At 48.2% G+C, this 20,669-nt stretch overlaps 2 protein-coding genes across 4 annotated transcripts in view; one reads left to right on the forward strand and one right to left on the reverse strand.

Annotated features, from left to right (window-relative positions):
- Positions 1-12,836, forward strand: part of tdrd9 (tudor domain containing 9) — a 29,782-nt gene extending 16,946 nt beyond the window's left edge. The window contains exons 8-35 of the mRNA XM_061231872.1: positions 435-538; positions 1,272-1,394; positions 2,104-2,188; positions 2,283-2,340; positions 2,492-2,596; positions 2,992-3,089; positions 3,393-3,524; positions 4,730-4,895; positions 5,240-5,303; positions 5,485-5,548; positions 5,747-5,791; positions 6,014-6,067; positions 6,470-6,586; positions 6,793-6,900; positions 7,115-7,215; positions 7,440-7,613; positions 8,191-8,302; positions 8,398-8,610; positions 8,904-8,993; positions 9,067-9,324; positions 10,036-10,203; positions 10,367-10,437; positions 10,564-10,673; positions 10,835-10,931; positions 11,093-11,231; positions 11,728-11,846; positions 12,112-12,184; positions 12,470-12,836. Of these exons, the coding sequence (XP_061087856.1) occupies positions 435-538; positions 1,272-1,394; positions 2,104-2,188; positions 2,283-2,340; positions 2,492-2,596; positions 2,992-3,089; positions 3,393-3,524; positions 4,730-4,895; positions 5,240-5,303; positions 5,485-5,548; positions 5,747-5,791; positions 6,014-6,067; positions 6,470-6,586; positions 6,793-6,900; positions 7,115-7,215; positions 7,440-7,613; positions 8,191-8,302; positions 8,398-8,610; positions 8,904-8,993; positions 9,067-9,324; positions 10,036-10,203; positions 10,367-10,437; positions 10,564-10,673; positions 10,835-10,931; positions 11,093-11,231; positions 11,728-11,846; positions 12,112-12,184; positions 12,470-12,568 (3,147 nt within the window). The 3' untranslated portion in view covers positions 12,569-12,836. The remainder of the gene's footprint in view (positions 1-434; positions 539-1,271; positions 1,395-2,103; positions 2,189-2,282; positions 2,341-2,491; positions 2,597-2,991; positions 3,090-3,392; positions 3,525-4,729; positions 4,896-5,239; positions 5,304-5,484; positions 5,549-5,746; positions 5,792-6,013; positions 6,068-6,469; positions 6,587-6,792; positions 6,901-7,114; positions 7,216-7,439; positions 7,614-8,190; positions 8,303-8,397; positions 8,611-8,903; positions 8,994-9,066; positions 9,325-10,035; positions 10,204-10,366; positions 10,438-10,563; positions 10,674-10,834; positions 10,932-11,092; positions 11,232-11,727; positions 11,847-12,111; positions 12,185-12,469) is intronic.
- A 1,522-nt stretch (positions 12,837-14,358) lies between these two features.
- rtn1a (reticulon 1a) overlaps positions 14,359-20,669 on the reverse strand; it is a 54,222-nt gene continuing 47,911 nt past the window's right edge. For 2 of the 3 annotated variants that reach the window (XM_061239033.1, XM_061239040.1), the window contains 6 exons: positions 17,678-17,885; positions 17,459-17,597; positions 16,740-16,809; positions 15,808-15,854; positions 15,642-15,700; positions 14,359-15,249 (listed from right to left, as the gene is read on the reverse strand). In XM_061239033.1, coding sequence (XP_061095017.1) covers positions 15,207-15,249; positions 15,642-15,700; positions 15,808-15,854; positions 16,740-16,809; positions 17,459-17,597; positions 17,678-17,885 — 566 coding nt within the window. In that variant the 3' untranslated portion in view covers positions 14,359-15,206. Of the gene's footprint in view, positions 15,250-15,641; positions 15,701-15,807; positions 15,855-16,739; positions 16,810-17,458; positions 17,598-17,677; positions 17,886-20,497; positions 20,634-20,669 lie in introns of those variants that run through there. The other variant, XM_061239048.1, reaches the window with a different exon arrangement.

Consider the following 20,669-nt stretch of genomic DNA (forward strand, 5'->3'; position numbering starts at 1 on the left):
GAGGGCAGCTGCCTAAAGCTGAAGAGAATCAGTTACTTGGAAAATATAGTTTGAAAGCATGCATGCTTTTTATTACATCCTTACGGACATTTGGCCTTTTTAAATTTAGCATTTTAAAGCCTTTTAAACTAAATAACTCTGACAATGTTGGTTTTCGGACTATCCCATTTGTTAATGGTCATTTTTACTGTGTGCAAGCCTGGCATCTTGAGCTTGCTCAACATTATACAGCATTATATAACGGCATTATGTAATGGATATTACATCTGCTTTGATGCTGGGACAGTTGACAGGTTCAAGACTGATTGCTGAGGTTTCGATGTGACAGTGCCTTTGGTTAAGCTGATCGGGCTGACAGCTTGTGTCCGCGTCTGTGTGCTTGTGTGTGTTTGTGTTTGTGCACGTTTGCGCGTCTCTGTGTGCGCGTGTGTCAGGTGGAAGCCCCTCATGCTGACGACCCCTACATCTCCCCGGAGATGTACAACGTGGCCGTCAGCCTCATCCAGAGCTTCGACGAGCTGGAGGCCAAGGATCAGAGGTACGCTGCATGTGCGTAAATCATCAAACACATTACAAACAGTAATACACATTATAAACCATAATGTATGTCATAAATCAAAATGCACATCATAAACCATAATACATAATGCATATCTTCTGGTTAATCATAAACCGTACTATACATCATAAGATGCATCATAAACCATAATACACATAAACTGCATCACACATCACCCCAGTTCCTTCAGGAAGCCACTATATCCTCACCTCTGGCCCTTACTGCCACACTGGACTGTATAGGTAAAACCTGCTTTCTTTATTGCTCAGTTGTAATTGTGGGCCCTCCGTCATGTCAGTGTTCTCTCTCAGTCTGGAAAAGGACATTGCACGCATTAGCATGTGTTAGCACTGGGTAACACTGAGGCCCTGTGAGACTCCTGGAGGCACAGTCAGGGTTTGATCCAGCTTGTGGGGCTAGTCTTTAAAGGCCAGCTCAGTCATTTTGGTTGCTAATAAAATGCTAATGGCTTAAAATGAGAAAGAAATGCAGCCATAATATAGAATTAAAATAATAATTAATAAAAATGACAATAAAGATCCTCATCACAATACGATTTGCACAGCTGGATCTTTTAAAAACACACATTTGCATTGCCAAGGAGGTGCCGTTTTACGTCTAATGTACTGTAATGTCATTAATGTCAAAATACCTATTTAAAATAAGTGTCGGACAGGTCGCTGATCTGATGCGTGTCTGCGGTTGTGCACAGCTCCAGGACAGAGAAAGACGGCTGCTCCGGTCTTCCTGAGCGCGGGAGTGTGCTGGTATTCCTGCCCGGCCTGGCTGAAATCCACTACATACAGGACGCCCTGGCCAAGCTGGTCCGCAAGAGGTGGGTCACCGCAGGAGGGTGAAATACGCCTCTGTCAGACCTCAGCTACCCTTCCACACTGATGTTTATAAGACAGTGCTTCATCATGACACCCGGCAAACTTTCATTTCCCCTACCAGTAAAACAAAATGGAGTATGAAGCTCTTTTTCTGGAATTTTATAGCTGCTCATCGTCTACCAACACACACAAAAATGAGGTGCTGTGGTGCAGCTGCCTGGAGTTGGCATGGAATGGCCCAATACTATTAACATTTTTGTGTATTTAATGTGTTTTAAAATATAAAAACTTTGGCATCCTGGAAGACTGCAGCCTAGGGGCATCTGAATAGGAATAGTTACAGTTTTAACATTAACACAGAGTTCAGACACAATAAAAACATAAAAATATGCACAAGCTGGCTTAATTCACAGACTTCATTTTATTTTCACAATGCATTTACCAGGTGGATATTGAGTAGCAAGTGAGTTTGGTTATTGTGTAGTGTAACATTAAAATAAAAGTCTGTTGTCTATTGTCTACAACCACATTTTCCACCTGCAAATCACAGAGAAAGCAGTATTGGAAAAGGTGTGTGTCTGTGCATGTGTCTGTGCCAGAAGAGAATGTTGCAGTGTGCAGTGTATAGAAGTGGCCAGTGTGCGTGTACGCGGTGAGAGCTTTGTAACTTTGAGTGTGCAGGGCAGCTGTGTGAAATCTCCCGTGCTGCAGGTTGCAGGTGTATCCACTCCACTCCACAGTCACCTTGGAGGAGCAGAACGGGGTGTTTCTAGTGCCCGTCCCAGGATACAGGAAGGTAAAGATCTACATCCGACTGACTCACCTGTAGCTCTCTCCCAGGTCTGTGTGATCTACAGCACATACAATATCAATTCATCCTCTCCTCTCAGATCATCCTCTCCACCAATATCGCTGAGAGCTCTGTCACTGTTCCAGATGTGAAGTACGGTGAGCAGTCAGATTCCTCCTCACTCCACAAACCCAGCGCTAAGAAATTGACATTTAGACTGAAGGTTGCTTGATGAGTGTAGAAGTTTCACCTTAAAATTTGGTCCCACTACCGACTGTGTAGGAAATTGTTTTCTTTGTTTTTTGACAGTGATTGATTTTTGCTTGGCGCGACATCTTGTCTGTGACAAAGAAACCAATTACCAATGCCTGCAGCTCACCTGGGCCTCCAAGACCAACTCTAACCAGCGCAGAGGTAGGTCCCTGCTCTGTGACCTACAGCAGTTGGCAACGCTAGAAACTTACAATCGTTGTTCTACTGCTAGCAAATTACATTACATTAATGTCATTTGGCAGACGCTCTTATCCAGAGTAACGTACAACAAAGTGCATACCCATAACCAGGGATCAGTGCGCTGAAAGACCCTAGAGGGACGTACAATTTCAACTGCTACCTGTACAACAAAGATAAGGACCAGGGCCTATTTTATTTATTTTTTTATTTTTATTTTTTTACGAACAAACAAACAATCCACTGTTCATTATTTTTTAGATGAATTTGAGCTTAAGTTGATGAATTTGAGATGTGCTGTACATTGTGGGGACCAGTGTCCCTCTCCATAACTTTCATGCACACTGTCTCCGGTTCAGGTCGGGCTGGACGAGTGTCCAAAGGCTACTGCTACCGGCTGGTGACGAAGGAGTTCTGGAGGAACGAGATCCCAGACTTCGTTATTCCTGAAATGCTGGTAAGTCCCGGAGTTTCCCATTTCAGTTTTAAAATCAGACCCAGGGAGGGTGTGGATATGTGAATGCCAATGCTGAATTTGAGGCTCAGTTCAGCCCACTGTTTTTGGAGGTAGAAACACTGGGGGTTTTGAAGACCAGGCTTGATACCATTTAGCTTTTAGGAAAACTAAGCAAACTAAGGTACACTTTAGTGGTAGGAAATCACGGGCCTTGCTAGGCTGACTGGCCTGTTCTCATCGTTATGCTGTTGTGTTATGTTATGAGTAAAGTAGCTGACCCTTGTTTTTTGCGTGGGTGTCCAGCGCTCCCCCCTGGCCAGCATCATGCTGAAGGTGAAGCTGCTGGACATGGGGGACCCCCGCTCCGTGCTCTCCATGGCTCTGTCCCCCCCGAACATCAGTGAGATCGAGAGGACCGTGCTGCAGCTCAAAGAGGTGTGTGAGCACTTGGTTTGGCAGGCCCCTGGCTCATCGACCTTCATGGGTTAGATAGTGTTTTTGAAGGGCGCATTTTCAGCGTGACCATCTGAGACCATAGGCACAGAAATGTAGCTAAGTACAGTACTGCTGATGGAAGGTGTGGGTGTATGTAGGTGTAATGCATTTCCATTAAATACGCACATTTGCGTTGCCAATTAGGTGCTGTTTTACGTGCAAATGTTTAACCTCTAAAACTAAAACGAAAGCATTCATAAGATTTCGGAGCTGTTCATAATGTATTGTGTGAGCTTATTGAACTTCAGGCTGTTTTGTGCTTGGCTGGCATAATGTGGATTCTTTACGTTACCTTTCACAGTAAACACTGCACTCAATGTCTGATGTCAACTGTGTCACATCCCCAAGTGTATCACAATATGTGTTGTATCATCACCCCGTATCACGATATGTATTGTAGCATGTAATGCTGACCTAACGGAGTGAGAGTGGGAAGTGCAGAATTTGGGCTAGAGTGTGGGCTATCGCGTTCTGTCTGCATGCTGTGTGTTGTGTAGCTGGGTGTGGGCTAACGCGTTCTGTCTGCATGCTGTGTGTTGTGTAGCTGCATTTTGGCTAACGCGTTCTGTCTGCATGCTGTGTGTTGTGTAGCTGGGTTTTGGCTAACGCGTTCTGTCTGCATGCTGTGTGTTGTGTAGCTGGGTGTGGGCTCACGCATTCTGTCTGCATGCTGTGTGTTGTGTGGCTGGGTGTGGGCTAATACGTTCTGTCTGCATGCTGTGTGTTGTGTAGCTGGGTGTGGGCTAACGCGTTTTGTCTGCATGCTGTGTGTTGTGTAGCTGGGTGTGGGCTAACGCTTCTGTCTGCATGCTGTTTGTTGTGTAGCTGGGTGTGGGCTAACGCTTCTGTCTGCATGCTGTTTGTTGTGTAGCTGGGTGTGGGCTAATGCTTCTGTCTGCATGCTGTTTGTTGTGTAGCTGGGTGTGGGCTAACGCGTTTTGTCTGCATGCTGTGTGTTGTGTGGCTGCGTTTTGGCTAACGCGTTCTGTCTGCATGCTGTGTGTTGTGTAGCTGCGTTTTGGCTAACACGTTCTGTCTGTATGCTGTGTGTTGTGTAGCTGCGTTTTGGCTAACACGTTCTGTCTGTATGCTGTGTATTGTGTAGCGGGGTGTGGGCTAACGAGTTCTGTCTGCATGCTGTGTAGCTGGGCGCTCTCTCAGCGAAGCAGGACGGACAGGAGCAGAGGCGTTTTGACGGCGAGCTGACCTTCGTCGGCCGGGTGCTGGCTCACCTGCCCGTCGCCCTGCACCTGGGCAAGATGGTCGTGCTGGGACACATCTTCGGCTGCCTGGAGGAGTGCCTCATCATCGGTGAGACTGCGGCGCACCAGCGCCCTCTGCTGGTCAAACGGAAAATAAACCAAGACACGTATCATATAAAGTTCCTCCTGTGTAATTCTGTTTTTCCCACCTGCGTACAGTGAACAGTGTGTTGTGGATTGTAGTGAGAAGGGCCAGTTGAGCTTGGTTGGTCTGTGTGGGATGAACATTTTTCTGACTGCAGTGAGGTCAGGATGGTGGGAGTTGGCCAAATGTCTTGTTTTTTTTTTTGTATGCACATTGCGGTTCAGAATATGGCTGTGTGATAGCAGTGGTTTCACACACCATCTTTCTCTCCTCTCTCCTCTCCCTTTCTCTCTCTCGCTGTCTCTTAGCTGCCTCTCTGTCTTTGAAAAGCTTCTTCTCCATGCCGACACTGCAGCGGCTAGCCGGCTATCGGTGAGTGATCCAGTCACATCAGACCACGTAGACTTTGTGTTAAAGTTGGCCCGCTCCATGTCTGTAATGGACAGGGGAATATTGGTAACTGTGGACAGGAAATGGTCCTGCTTTGCTCAAAGTCTGTTTGAGTGCACATTCATCCTCCGGTGGGATCTGATGCTTTTGATTTACTATGCAGGAGCAAGCTGATGTTCACACACGGCGTACCGAGTGACTGCATTGCATTCGTCAACGCCTTCAAGGTAAGCATCTCAACACCTCTCTCCCTCTCTCCCTCAAGTCTTCCGTTTGCCCAGTTTTCTTTTGTGACTGAAGTTGAGTGTAAGGTTGAGATCGGTTGGGGTCATTGAGCGCACTGGCAGCATTGTGGGAATTTTTTCCCTGCTGGCCGATTGAATGATCCACAGTGATGTTCCAGTTTTCCACTGTCTGCCTTTCAGGCTTGGTACACGTCCAGGAGCAAAGGAGAGCTGAGACATCCGAAGGTGAGAATGGAATTCACTGTGACAGCCCAATCCCTCTGATGCCTGTGGTTTTAACCTTTCGAATAGCAGGTTTTTTGGAATGTTTTTCTTTTTCAGTCAGTCGGTTATTAATTTCAGTCAGTCATGTCAGCCATTGCTTTCAATTACCAGGACTAATTGTTATATTAGTGTTTAGGTAAGAAAATTCTCATCTCTCATTTGTTGATGTCTTCTCTGTCCCAGGATGAGCTGGAGTGGGGGAAGGAAAACTGCATTCAGATCAAGAGGATCAGAGAGGTATGGAGCAGACAGACCCCAGCTGGGTCTGAGCCTCCTTCAGACCTCCAGTACTGGGTCACGCTGCCCCATGCTGCTAATGATGAATTACTCTGTTCCTCAGAAAGTGACACAAGTGTTTATAAAATAAACATACTGCTCCACTTCAGTACCCTGGGTGTGGCTCTCATACCAACCATTGTGCTATTAAATATCGCAAGTCCCTCATCACCAAAAAGGCACTAGTTGATGGATTAGCAGATTTAAGGGGATTTTTTATTCTCAAGTAACTGCTGTGATGTCACTTGCCTCAGTGATGGCAAGCCGGCACATGTAATGTGGAGGAGGTGTTAATGTGAATTGAGAGTTCAGACAGTGATGACGATGCTGTGACGTAAGCAGCGATGGGGCGTGGTTCCGCAGGTGGCCGAGCTGTTCGAGGATCTGAAGAAGCGCGTGTCCCAGTTCAACATGCACGTGCGCGAAAACCCGCCCGCAATGGACTACGCCAGCCTCCATAAACAGAGCTTCATCCTGCAGGTGAGTCCGTACCCACAATCCCCCTGGACCACACCGTCACTGGGCGTTCATTTAATAACGCTGTTTATTTAGTCAGTTCAAACAAATGAAAGAGTTCCAGTTGAAAGGTGGTTAAATGTACATTTTGTGATGATTAATGAAGTGCCTGTTAGTGTTTTTCAGCTTCCTGTCACTCATCTTTAGTCACGTTCTCTTGTCTGGTTCAGATTGCGATCGCTGGGGCTTTTTACCCCAACTACTTCTCCCTGGGGGAGATGGATGAAGAACTGGCCTCCAAAGAGCTGTCTGGCAATGACCCAAAAACAACAGTCATGGTTTGTAGTTTCCTGACACGTGCAAAATACTGTTTCCAGAATCCTGCTGCGGGAAAAACTGAGATGGAATCGCTGCCAAGTGATTTAGTTTGATTTGGCCTAATTGAAGATAAATAGGACACTGCAATCTGTGACAGCCTCATGCTCCCAGCATATCTGAGACGTGGCGGTGCCCCTGTGCCAAAAAAGCAGTTTTCCCCTTCCTCTCTCTAAGGTAAGGAACATCCCTCCGTATGGGTTCCTGTACTACAAGCAGCTGCAGGGCCTGTTCCGACAGTGCGGCCGGGTCAAGGCCATCTCCTTTGACGGCTCCAGGTAGGCAGGTCTCTTCAGCTGTCCGTCACGGTCTGTCAGGGGGCCTACTACACCTGCGACCTTTGATTTTTATTTTCATCTCTGGAGCCACAGGCAGGGGAGCTTCTCTCAGTTTGATGCGGGGGGGAGTGTCGCTTTGATGCCCTGTAAAGGTTGGGGGGGGGGGGGGTGGAAGAATAGAGAGAGAGAGATGGATGGAGTGCGAGCATTTTGTCTCCTGTCAGAGCGTACGTGGAGTTCCACAGGAGCTCCTCGAGGACGTCAGGCGTGCTTCCTGAGGTGTCCCTGGCCCTCCTGCTGGCTCAGCAGCGCCTCCCCCTGGACATGTTTGTGCACTCCACTGACGAGGTGGAGGCCAAGGCTGGCGGCAGGACCATATCTCCCCTCAGATACGCGCGGTACGCCCCTTTCAGCCCCTTTCAGCTGAACCCGACCATCAGTGGAACAATCTGTCTGTAAATCCACATGAGACCAATGTAAGATACTGTACTACCACTACACAAGATGGCTAGGATTGGTGAGTGTTGGCCTTTGCCTCTATGAGAACATTAGCCAACTCTGTACACTGCTGCAGTTAGTCCAGGTAGTTGTGAGTCCTTGCTGCTGTTCTGAGATCATACTCCTCATAGGGACCTGATACAATGTGACACATTGACACTCTCCTTGAACGTCTGAAGACCATGCAAAATGCTGCTGTGGCACCACAATTGCACCAAATCTCCTTAAGAAGATTTCCCTCCAATGGTGTATGAGCGAATTAGGAAAAATATTGCTCAAACACACACACCATTTACACACACATGCACACACACACACACACACACACACACACACACACACATTTTTGCTACATAGTGAGGACACATTACTTTTTACATACTAGTGGGGACATCACTTTGAAAATGGCCTACAGACCTGTTTTCAACACACACACTTCCTATCCCACCCTAACCCCTGCTATGCTGTGGTACTCAGGGTGAACGTGGACTTCCAGAACCACTCGGTGTACCCCGTGGGCGTCCTGAGCAGCACCATCGACCCGGAGAAGCTGCCGTCAAATTCGGTCTTCATCGTCAACATCACAGAGGTACCCCAGAACCTTCTCCAGATGAGCTGGACTGAGCCGTTTCAGGCCCAGGCTGTGACCTCAGTACTGACCCCCCCCCCGCCGTGTCTCCATAGGTGGTGGAGGTGGCCCACTTCTGGGGCTTCCAGGCGGACGAGCCCAGCCTGGAGAAGCAGCGACGGCTGACAGCGGAGATCAACTCACGGGAGCTGAGGCCCGTCTCCGTGTCCCTGTACCCCAACCTGCTGTGCCTGGCGCCGTTCGAGTCCGAGGAAACGGGACAGTACTTCCGGGCCAAGGTCCTGCACGTGTGGGGCAGCACCGTTGAGGTAGGCCCGAGCCCCTTTAGCCAGGTCCCAGAGCTTGAGGCTACGTTCAGCTTAACCGCAGTGTGACTATGAATGATATTGAGTTACAGCTTGAACAATATGTTAATTGGTTTTGACTGAAGTATCAACTGACAAAATGAACTGTATGAACAGTTCAGCTCTTTTTTGTAACCTTAGGTTTGAGAGAGGTGTTAACAAATTAAATTGTATAACTAGTACGAGACTATAAATGGTGTAATAACTGGTTTTAGATAATGCAATTTCTAATGTCGCCCCGTTTTTGTCGGAGTAAGGTGTTCTTTGTGGATTATGGGAACACCAGCCAGGTGAGCTGCAGCAGCCTGAGAGACCTGCCCCCTGACCTGCTGACCCCCAGCTTCCAGGTACCCCCTCCCCACCCCTGCATGCACTCCACACCCCTCCATGCGTGTGGCGTAACCGGCCGCGTCCCAACAGGCCCAGGAGTTCCAGATCTCGGGCATCCGGCCCTCGGCCCAGTCCATGGTCCTGGGAGACCAGTGGAGCTGTGCGGCTCGGAACCGCTTCATCACGCTGGTGGACCGGCGCTCCCTCATCGTCTCGCTCTTCTCCATCCTGCACGGCATCATGCGCGTCGACCTGCTCATCAACACCGACACCATCAACTGCAGCGTGGCCGACATCATGGTGGAGGAGGGCCACGCCCAGAGGGCCGAGGAGAGCTTTGAGTCCAAGGTACCGCAGCCAGGCTGGGAGGGAGGGGGAGGGATGTACCACCAGCGTGTCATTATGCTGCAAACCTGGCAACCCTGAGTCTGCGCTATCTGTATGTGTAAAGATGACACCACAAAGCTGTCGAAGAATGACTAATGCCCTCCTAAATAGAAGTGTGACGCATCTGCAGTTATGACGCCAAATATGAACCAGATATGAACATGACGTGGATGAATCATAGCTGGGTTTGAACATCAGTTTTCTCAAATGTATTTATTGCTACAGACTTGTGGGCAACATGGTTTTGAATGTGTACAAAAAGTATATATGTGCTATATAGTGCATATACAGTAAATTAACTGCATTTTCCTCTGCTTTGGAGTCATTTTTATGCATTGTATTAACATTATATTTGGATACCTGCCTATATCTGACAGGAAGCTGCACATAAGCTCTTCCTGTTTCTATGTCTGTAGAGCAGGGCTGCCCAACCCTGTCCCTGGAGATCTACCATCCTATAGGTTTTCACTCCGACCCTGAAAGCGCACACCTCATTCAACAGCTTGGGATCTTGTTGAGCGGCTATCTGGCGTGCCGGGGGGATGGTTGATCTGAATGTACAGGGTTGTGCAGCTGTGCTGGAGAGTAAACTGTTGTAGTTTTTCACCAAGTATAATGGCCGCTGTAGAGCAGACTCCTCAGCCCTAAAACCCTGCTATCCTGGCCCTGCAGCAGAGCCATGACGTGCTGCAGTCCCTCTACAAGGACCTGGAGGAGGGCACCTTCGTCCCCAACAGCACCAGCAGCTCCTGGAAGACCCGCAAGGAGGAGGAGAAGCAGCTGATCGACAGCCTGCTGGAGACCTTCTCCAAAACGAGCCAGTCCTCTCCCAAATGCAGGGTACCACACTTGTTTATCTGCCGGGGTGGGTCGTTCCAAAATGTAGGAAGGATTTTTGCAGGTTTAAAAGCAGTTGACCCCAGCACCCAGGCCCAATATGTGTATGTCTGTCTGTGTGAGTGCTTGTGTATTTCTCTGCTATTGAGTACTATTCTCCTCACAGGTTCCAGTACACGGCCCATCCAGCCCTCACAAAGTCAACTTCCACAGCATGAGTTCTGTCACCCAGTACAGGTGAGCTCGTGTGCAGGCCGGTGACTTCCACGGTAGCTGGCTGTATTGCTTTAGTGCTTGTGAATGTATCAGCAACACTGTGACATACTGCACTGAGTGTTACTGGGAGGGTTTTATTCTCTCCAGGAGTGTGGCTATAGACCGGGACAGTATCAACTGCGTGGCTGTCAATGACATTCCTGAGGACAAGCACCTGAGGATGCTGGTGGCCGGGTCTGTGTCTCTCAGCTCCTCAGGTAAACCACTGCTATTATACATATGTGTGACCATTACCCCAGCTGTGTCTAAGTACCATACAGTGTAACTACAGATATTTATTGACCAGGCTGTATGCAGTTTCAGTTGGTTAAGCTGCTCATATCGACCATGTGTGCATGCGTTTGTGTCTGGGCCACAGGCAGCCACATCCTGCTGAAGGAGACCACCATTATGCCCAACATCCATGGTCTGCCTGCCCTTCTCTGCATGCTCTTCACCCCCGTCATGGAGCTCCGGTGAGCCTGGAACGGATAGCATCGGATCCTTTAATGTTCCTTTTGCCATGAATTGGGGGACACTCTCCACCAATACCAACTGGTCCATCAGTCCCAAGTTTCCATCTCCTTATTTTCCCCATGTATCCATTCACACAGCCATAATCTTTGCTTGTCTTCAGCACCAATGAGGAGAGGACCTGTTTCACCGGTGCCCTCTGTGGGCTGGGCTGGAGCCCCCTCACCCAGGAGGGCATCCTGCCCGAACACGACATAGAGCTGGCCTTCGACGTCAAGTTTGACGTGGAAGACATCACTGAAGTAAGGCTCTGCATCCCTGATCCTCAAATCATGGTCCTTGAGGGCTGAGGACTGCTCGTTTTCCACCCTCTCGTTCCCTGGGAGTCAGGTGTGAAACCAGTCTGGCAAATCAGTAGTACTAATTGCTGAGTTAATTACCTGGGAGGAAAGAAAACCAGGGCCAGCTTTGGATTCAAGGGCCAGATTTGAGGACCCCTGCTACTTTCACAAGAAACATAGTTGTGTACAATAAAACTTGGAGGACTCGGCTATTTATGTCTTATCATCTTAGCATAACAATGCACAAGTCCTCAGGTAATACTCCTAAATGCCCCGTTTTCTAATGTCAGTGCACATTTAGAAGTAATATCTGTACATTTGCTGTTGGCTATGTTCTGTTTTGAAAGCCGGAGACATCCTGAGAGCACGCTGGCACACATTCCCTCCGCGGCTTGTTTAGACACAGCTAGCAGCTGCGCTACTCAGCGGCCCTTCCTGCCGTTTTCTGTCCCAACAGATTAACGCTCTGCGTGGGGCCATCAACCGTCTGGCATGTGAAGGTCCGAACGGGCCACTGCACCTGGGGCCCGACAGGGTAAACCAACTGCAGGAGAACATCAGAGACCGAATCCTCAGGTGCCCGTCTTCATATATTGGTCCTAGACTGTGCACCAGAACCAGAAATTGACCCCCGTACAAATCAGGCAGGCCATGCAAAAATGGGCAGTGACAGTTAGCATGCTACCGCTAACAAAGTACATCTGAGCCTGATGCAGGTTGTTCTTGAACTGATGGAGGTTTTCCATAGATTGACAGAAGTTTTTCATTGACTGATGGGGGTTTTCCCACCATACCTCTGCCTGAATATAGCTTCTCTCCTGCCTCCTTTCTTCTCATCCAGGTTATTCACCAAGTCAACACCAAGAGAGGACATCCTTCCTCATTACTATGAGAAGCCCAAGAAGTGGAACCAGGTATGAGGCTGCTGTAATCCTCCCTTCTGTCAGCGGGAATATTATATCATGTGAAATAATCAACAATTGTATTGATTGCGCATGAAACTCATATGAAACAAAGCCAATCTAAATTGTAAAAAATTAAGTTTGAAAACTTGCCAGTGTGTGAGTCATTCTAGGTGAAGTACATGTGATAATATCCCGTTATTTTCTTAATGTTTGGACTTTCCAGATTAACCTGGGAATGAGGGGTCTAAATTTCAGGGTTAAAAATGGGCTAAGCTAATATTTGTGTGTTGTCAGGTCGAGCCCAGCCAGAAGATGGAGCTTGTGCAGAAGGACGGGGGGCTTAGCAGAGGAGTCCTGTTCCAGCTGCACCCGGTCACCCTGCTCAACATGTGAAGGAGGCCCTGTTCCCTTACCATTTCCTGTATCTTACTGTTCTCTGTTCACCTTCCTGTTGGTGGACTGTATCATGTTCCTCCTGCAGTGTGGTTACAGCGAGGCTCACACGGAAAGCCTGCTTTTTCTGTTCCAGTGTTTTCATTACCCACTGTAAAGCTTATTTATTTTTACCTCGCTTGTTTTCAGATTTATCTCCCCTATGCTGGTTTATGTTCTCACCACTAGGGGGCGTTTTTGATTTGTGAAAATAAAGCATTGGCACTTCGGCTGCGTGTCTCTCTCTCACCGGGCTGAGTGAACGTGACACTGAGGTACAGTCGTGCTGAGGGGAGAGGAGCAGCACTGGCTGTTCTCCCGAGAACACTGCGTCCAGGCCACCTGTTCCTCCAGCAGGCCGGAGTCCCACACCACACACTGGAGATTACGGTCCTTTCACAGTCAGATTCACAGTGAGAAATGTAGGGCTGCTGCCTCAGATTAAGACTGTGGTGTCTTTTAGGAGTTCTGGTGCTTGTCTGACTCATTAAAGACGCCATGATGAGACTCATCGCAAAGAGTACGGGGTGTCTTGGCTAAATTTCCACCCTGGCTCTTTCAACCTGCCACCTAATCATCTCCTGATTTAATTTGCAAAAAAACTGTATTCTCCCTCCCTACCACAGCTGTATGATGTTCTGGCACAAAATGGCTGCCATGCATTACCCAGGTGGGTGCTTCACATTGATGGTGGTTGAAGCGAGTTTCCCCCTCATCAGTATAAAGTGCTTAGAGTGTGAGATGAGCACTATATAAATGCATTGATCTAACAATCCTGGATTAGTGCTGCGCATTACAGACACAGGTGCATGTTACATCACATTGGGGTGGGCCCATGTGCAGTTGGTTTGATCTCATTGCATTCGTTATGAGACAGGTCAGTAGAACTATTTCTGTGACCTGCTGCAAGGTGTCTGCCTGCTTATGGACTCATACTTTAGATTGGAGCTGGAATATAAACATTATCGATAATGATAAAATATTTTTAGCGTAATAACGATCATCGCTGCCACGTGGCGAATCTGCTTTCTTTTTCTGGAATGGTACCTGATGTAGTAAAGCCCTGTGAAATGCAGTCGTACATCACCGCTTGTATTTAGTGTTGAGATGACAGCCAGTCACCAATCAGCCAGTCACCAATCATCCCCCAACCGCACTCGCATAACTGCCGCACCTGCTCAGTGAGTCTCCTATGGCTTTTACGGTATAAGGATGGTTAAGCAACCTTGACGTGACTGTAATATACAATTATAATACTCCATAAAAACAATTTCACAAAGCATTGGTCTGAATTGATTAGCAATCCATCTAATCAGACCGCTTTAACACTGTCAACACACACTTTCCACCTGTCACATGTAATGTTTTGTGCGATTAATTTGGCGGGGCGCTTGACAGTGATCTACGATGGGAGGAAACTCATCTTGTGGCTGACGACAAGTCTGCTGAAGTATTCTTGACACTGACTGAGGACTGCTACCCCAGAGGGCATTAATATCACTATAAATAGAAAAGCATTCCCACTGTCCTGAGACTACCCAGCACTGCGCACACCTTACTTAACATTTAACACCATACAGTAAGCCAGGAACTTGAGAAGAGGGCATGTGAGTCTGTTCACTGGAGACTGCCTACATTTCCCATAATGCATAGTTCTGCTGATGGCTTGGAGACTGATGGATACTGTACAGCTGCCATATTTAGAGTTTCATTCTTTTTCCAATACTGGGGAAATAAAAAGGGGTGGGGTGTACATTTAGGAACATTTATTTTTGCATTCATTAATGGGTACATCATAAGTGCAAATAGAGTCCAGGACTAAGAACTACATTGAACAGTACAAAGTTGGACAGGTTTAACAAGCTGGCAGTCTCACTCCAGAGATCTTTTTCCCCCCTTTTTTTCTTTTTTTTTTCTTTTTTAGTAGTTCAACAACAGTACCTATAAACAAGAGTTTGTGTAGTCCCTTATAGTTATACAAAACCAAATGCTACAGTAATCATACCTATTAAGTACATTGTTTAATTATTTGTGCTGGAAAACACCAAAAAAACCATTAGTCCACAAGTCTATGTGATATTTATAGGCGTGTGTGTACATGTACGCACACACACACAAACAGACACTGAGAAAGGAGAAGCCCCACCAGCGCCCAGGTGACAGGAAGCAGTCGTAACTATGGCAGCGGAGCACTAAAGCTGGAGAAGCTGCTATGCGACGTTACAGTCATCAGCATGGCTGGAAAAAGTAGCAGAAAGAAACACTTAAAATATATCAAATATTACTCAAGGATCTTTACTTCATGCATTTAAGAAGCAACACAAAAAACGCATCTAGTTCTTTTTTTTGTTTGTTTTTTTTGTTTTTTTCACTAGACGTTAGTGCTTGATGTGTGTGACTCAGCGAGTTTACTCTACAGTTATGGAGACAGCTTGGGTAGGGGCTTCTCCAGTGCTTGAGCGGCTTTTTTTTAACTTTAGTTTGGAACACCACGGTGCTGACAGATAGTACTACGCTCCGGTAACGTGGGGGCCCTCCGGCCATCGTCCCTCTGTCCCTGTGCGGGGCCCCGAGACCCCTCTGCCAGGCCAGACCGGGCCTACTCCGCCTTCCGCTTGGCTCCCGGGATCTTCGCCTGGATCCTGCCAGACCACACACAATGGTTAACTGTCCAGATCGTCTGAAAGTCTTTATAAAAAACTGCTTCAAAAATAGCTGTTCACATAACATGTGGAATTGCACCTTAAGCTATTGTCACAAATCCCAAAACAAAATAATAAGCATGAAACTTAATTGAAAACAAATGTCTTATTCGGACAGCTGAATAGACTTCAGGTTGGTATGCTAAAAACTGCACTGAGCTACAGCTACTAATTACACTTTCACATAGCCTGAGTTTAAGTAATTACGTAAAGGGGCTTTAATAGGGAAGCTTCAATCAGTGCAGTGAATCAGCAAAGGCTCCACTTGCAGTGCTTTGTGTCTGCTGTACTGAACTGCTGTAGTTTTAAGAAAACCTGCAGGCAGAACTTACTTTCCCACCACAGAGTTGACGTGGGTCCTTATTAGTCCCAGGTACTGGTCAATCTGTGCCTGTAGTAAAAGAAAGGGCCTGGTGTCATTCTTAGCGCATGCTTTCCAAAGCTGCACAGCTGCAATGGTAAACCAGGGGCAGGTAGAGTACGCCGGTGAGTCCTTACCTGGTGTTTCTCATAGATGACAGGCATAGTGAACATGGACACCACAGCTGTGGAGAGAGGAGATGTTACTGCGTTCTGAATGCTAACTCGACCGGACCACATGCTGAGTTCTTAAGGCTAATTACGATCATTGTGTGGCCACATTTTTGAGGGAGGATTGAGGTGGTTGTTGTGATACTTGGTGCACCCCAAAAATGACTGTCTAATCAAATTTTTTCAATGTTTTTGTCTTGTAATGAGACTTAAAATCTTTTTCCTCTCAAGTAGAAAATATTAGCCTGTTTTAAGTGACTTTTTGTTTATGAATTGAAACTGTCTTACCCCTTTGGCAAATCTTGAAATGAGCCCAACTGTCTCGACTCATTGGCTTTTTAAAATAGAAATATGATATAGAAGTCTAAATACGAGACTAAAATACTCGTTAATACTTCTCTTTTTTTTTGTAGTGTGCTGAGCCCTGTCTGTTCTGACCCAATCTAATCAGTGGCCCCATGGTGGTACCTGTGTACTTAAGATACCGCTCTGCGCTAATCAGGAGGCGGAAGTGGACTAATTTGAAGTGGACGGGACAGTATGTGCTGTGTGGACTCTGAGCTACATTTCAGCTTGTTACATGAGCAGGATAAGTCTACTCAGGCTTTAACACATGACATAGCTGAAACTAGAATCCGGAGGGTAGCACACATATGTAATGCGGTCTGGAGATAAAACAACTGAGATTGTAGAGTGAAGAATCCTAGACGGAGGCCTACCAATGTATTTTCGAGTACGGCCCTTTAGCCTGAATTGCTTCAGTTGTGCTACTGTCGAATCACCTGTTTCAGGTGAGCTACGGTGTGAAATAAACCAGGAAAAGGTTGTGCTATGCAAAATAATTTGAATGTTCTAGAAGCAAGGTGCTTCTGTGTGGGGAGGAGATGGAGGTCCCTCACCCATGATGAGCAGGGTCAGGCCGTTGAAGAGAGCTCCCACATACGTCAGCAGCCACATCAGCACTGCAAACTGAGACACAGGACAGCACAAGTCACACCGCTGACTACAGACACACACTGTACAGCTGTGAATGGAAGAGACTGACAGCTAGATGTGCAATGACTGTATGTTGTGTGAATATGGGGATTTTTAAGGATGCAAATAAAATCCGTTCATGTACAGCATACATGAACGCCAATGTACAGATGCAGTAGGTGTACTGGGTGTACTGGGTAGTAAGTGCTTATTTGTATGTGTAAACTCAGTAATTTGACTCTCTGGACCACAGCCCAACAGTCTTCCCATGGACACAGGCTTAGAGTGGGAGCTGAACAGTGTGATAGTGTATCATATGGCGGTTCATTCTGGATGGATTATTAGGTTCCCACAGAAGCGATATGATGGTGAGCAGGAAGAAAACTGCAGCATGTACCACATACTGAAGCCAAATCACTTAAATGTACACATAAATAGAAGAATATGAGAGTCGTTACAGTGCCATTAACTTCAGAATACAAAAACAATGCCATTTCCAGATATGAACGGGGTCTTAAGACTTAATTTGAACCAAAATATGAAGTCTTAAGACTCCTCTGAAGAGTGTTCAGTGACTGTGGATGTTATTGTATACTGTATGTATGTGCTGAATGTGTAGCGGGCAGTGTGAAATGTGCCTCACCTTTAGCGAGTCCACCAGATCCTGCACCAGAAAGAGCCGACGAAGCTCCTTCAGGGTGGTGTTGGCATAGAGCTGGGCGTTGTCTGCGTACTTCTGGATCTGGTCCTGAGACAGAGAGATCTCCATGTCCAGGTAGGATCTGCGCAGGAGCACAGGGGAGGTCAGAATAACCGTGAACCCTGCCCATGTCCCTGCCCTGACCCCTGACCCGGCGCTCACTTGAAGGGGTGTCCCTCGTCGGTCTTCTGCACGGCCTGCAGCACGGACTTGTAGATGCGGAAGCTGACGGTGGCGGAGAGCGCGGCGAGGGCCAGGTAGGCCACCACGCTGACCACGCTGAACTGGGTGAGCGAGAAGAGCAGGAGCAGCACGCTGCCCAACAGCACGCCCGTCTGCTTCACGTCCCGCCAGTACAGCAGGTCGATGGCTGCGGAGACAGGGAGAGGAGCCGGGGAGTGAGGAACGGGAGCGCGCCGCGTCTGGGTCAACGTGTAGGACCACACTGCGTTTGGGTCAATGTGTAGGACCGCATTGCGTTTGGGTCAACACACTGGACCACACCGCATCTGGGTCAACATGTAGGACCACACCACGCTTGGTTGGTCAACACACTGGATCGCACCTCGTCTGGGTCAGAATGCAGGACCACGGCACGTTTCGGTCATTGTGCAGGGCCACGGGTTCGAGCTGCATGATGAACTATTTCAGGGTCCCATCTTTGAGAATATCTGCCATGCTGGTGGACCAGTTCAGACCAGCACCATGGTTGGACCGCCTCAAGCTATATTTTGAAATAGCTGGTAGCTGGTAATTTCAAGCTGCTCATAGCTTGATTCTACACAAGGGCAGCTTTTAAGGGAAGTGAAATATACCTGATATACCTGTTCCCATCCATTTCCCAACACAGACCGTGAAAATTTACCACAAAGGCTATGGTTCAACATTTCAATCATTCAGTTCCTACCCTTATTGTGAACCGAACAGAACATATGCCATTTAAACTAGACATTTTTATGTGAATACACGGCTAACACGTCCTTTGTATAAAACCCGCCCACTCTAAAGCACACCATTTTGTCTGAGCTTCACATTCAATGAATCCTCTTTAGCGCAGAACGCAGTGCCCAAAAACCAGCTGAAATTCTTCACAGTGTGAACCTGTCACTTTTTCATAAAGGGCTGGCTGTACCCAGGGGGCCAGCCTGGCCCACGTTTCAAAGTCAGCTCAGCGTGAATGACATTTGCATGAACGGCAAGTCGATTCAAGTCTGTCAGAAGCTATTTTGAGTGCCGGGGCGAATGTGCTGGCAAACAGAGCTGTCGCAGAAACGTTTGTGAAGAGTTTATCTGTCCTCAGCGACACATGGCGCGGTCACACACTCCAAACCGCGGCGTCCTGGTCCAGTAGCGTACGCCTACGTGTACATCCCTCATCTGCGCGGCACAATCGCGGCGCCGGATTAATCATTGAGCCACCTGCAGGCTTGAAAGGACAACGGAAATAGACTCGCTATCAACAGGTCCAGATTAGAGCACAGAGAGGCCTGGAGTTCACCTGCGGCAGGCTGCTGGGCTATACCGTTCCACCCTGCCTGTGGGACAAGTTCATTTGACTGGTGGTTGGGCTGAGAAGCCAGGATAGCGTACAGAAATTCCTCTCAGCGCTAACAGAAAAACAACACATCTAATCCCAATAAAACTAATATAAACACTACCCTCATTCCGCTGCTGATTCCACCAGCAGCTATCCCATCTGCACCCATTTAGGGAAACGTTTATTTAGCAACTCAGTAAGTGCCAGTTTTCTCTTTTTCTAGAGCCTGCTCAAGTAGCAGTGATTTTTGCTGTTAGTGACCACTCGAGTCTCACTGTACGTATTCAGCCGCTGAATCGAGAGTAACCTTTGCCTCATGAATATTCTGAGCGGTGTGTTTTCACAGCTAAGCGGCTCTGAGCTCCGCTTTGTTCCGTCTCCGAGCAGAGCCCGGCGCCATGTGCACGCTCCGTACGCGTCGCACGCTGAATTATTATGAGACTTTTACACGGATATGGGGACGAACACGGAACACTGAGAGCAGGCTGTCCTCACGCCCGAGATGTTGAAAAGAGTCGAAACTCTCGACACTCTACGGCCCCTCCCCTCCTGCTCACCGACACAAAAACTCAACAAAGAACTCGTCACATGTTCCAGGCTCTGACATATCACTGTGTAAGTAACATCGAACCAAAGGTAAAACCCAAACTATGTGGACATTGACACAGCTTCTCAAATGCATGAAGACGGGACACTGAAGTCACTGTAGCACCCGAGACCCGAGTCTTCCCGCTCCATCTTGTCTGAGATCTACATCATTCATCGCCCACTCGCTCTTTGTGTCAGTGGGAAGGAAGGAACCGGCGAGAGATGCAGGCGCGTTGCCATGTGAACCAGCCGTTCGCTGGAAAAGAGACTGACCCACCTCGCTAGCTACCGCAACGAGGAGTAACCCATGACTACCACAGTACTCAACATCCCTAAGTGCGAGTGTGTGTGTGTGTGTGTGAGCGGAAAGTATGCTTTAGAAAATTCCAGCCAGCGCAGTGAGAACACAAACGGGCCACTGGGTGTCTTCCCCTGAGTCCTTCAGCTGCTCTAATTTTAGTGTCGGAGCTGAGCGCCAGCCTGATAGCGGCCCCCTTTTCATTCACCCTCCTCCTCCAACGGGATGCCGAGAGCTGGCAGGACAGCGCCTGGTACCCACACCGCTACGAAACCCAAAACCCAAAACCCAAAACCCGAAATCCAAAACCCGAAACGAGGCAACGGAGCAGGTCCCGCTCGTGCCATCAGCACATAATCAACCACCCGATTCAGCGACATGTCAGCAGACCCAGCTCTTAATCACCCGACATCGAACCTCTCCCGGAGCCTAACGTTCTCTCCCGCAGAGCTACGCGGCGCGCGGCCCTAGCGTTCGGGGCCCCCGGACGGCAGGCGGGCCCCGGCCCCGCGACGGCGGACGCGGCTGAAAGCGCGGAGCGGAGGAAGAGCGTACTGACCTGCGGCTCCCATGGCTGAAAGACGCAGCTGCTGTGCCTCACACAAAGGAAAGCGCCGGAGGGGGACTCCCCCCCCGTCTGTGTGCTGGGGTGGGAGGGGCGTCCGCCGCGCAGGCGCTGTGCTGAGACAGAGCCCAGCAGAGAGCCGGCGCTCGCTCGCACATGCTCACTG

Source organism: Conger conger, chromosome 1, assembly GCF_963514075.1.
Source record: "Conger conger chromosome 1, fConCon1.1, whole genome shotgun sequence".
NCBI lineage: Eukaryota > Metazoa > Chordata > Actinopteri > Anguilliformes > Congridae > Conger > Conger conger.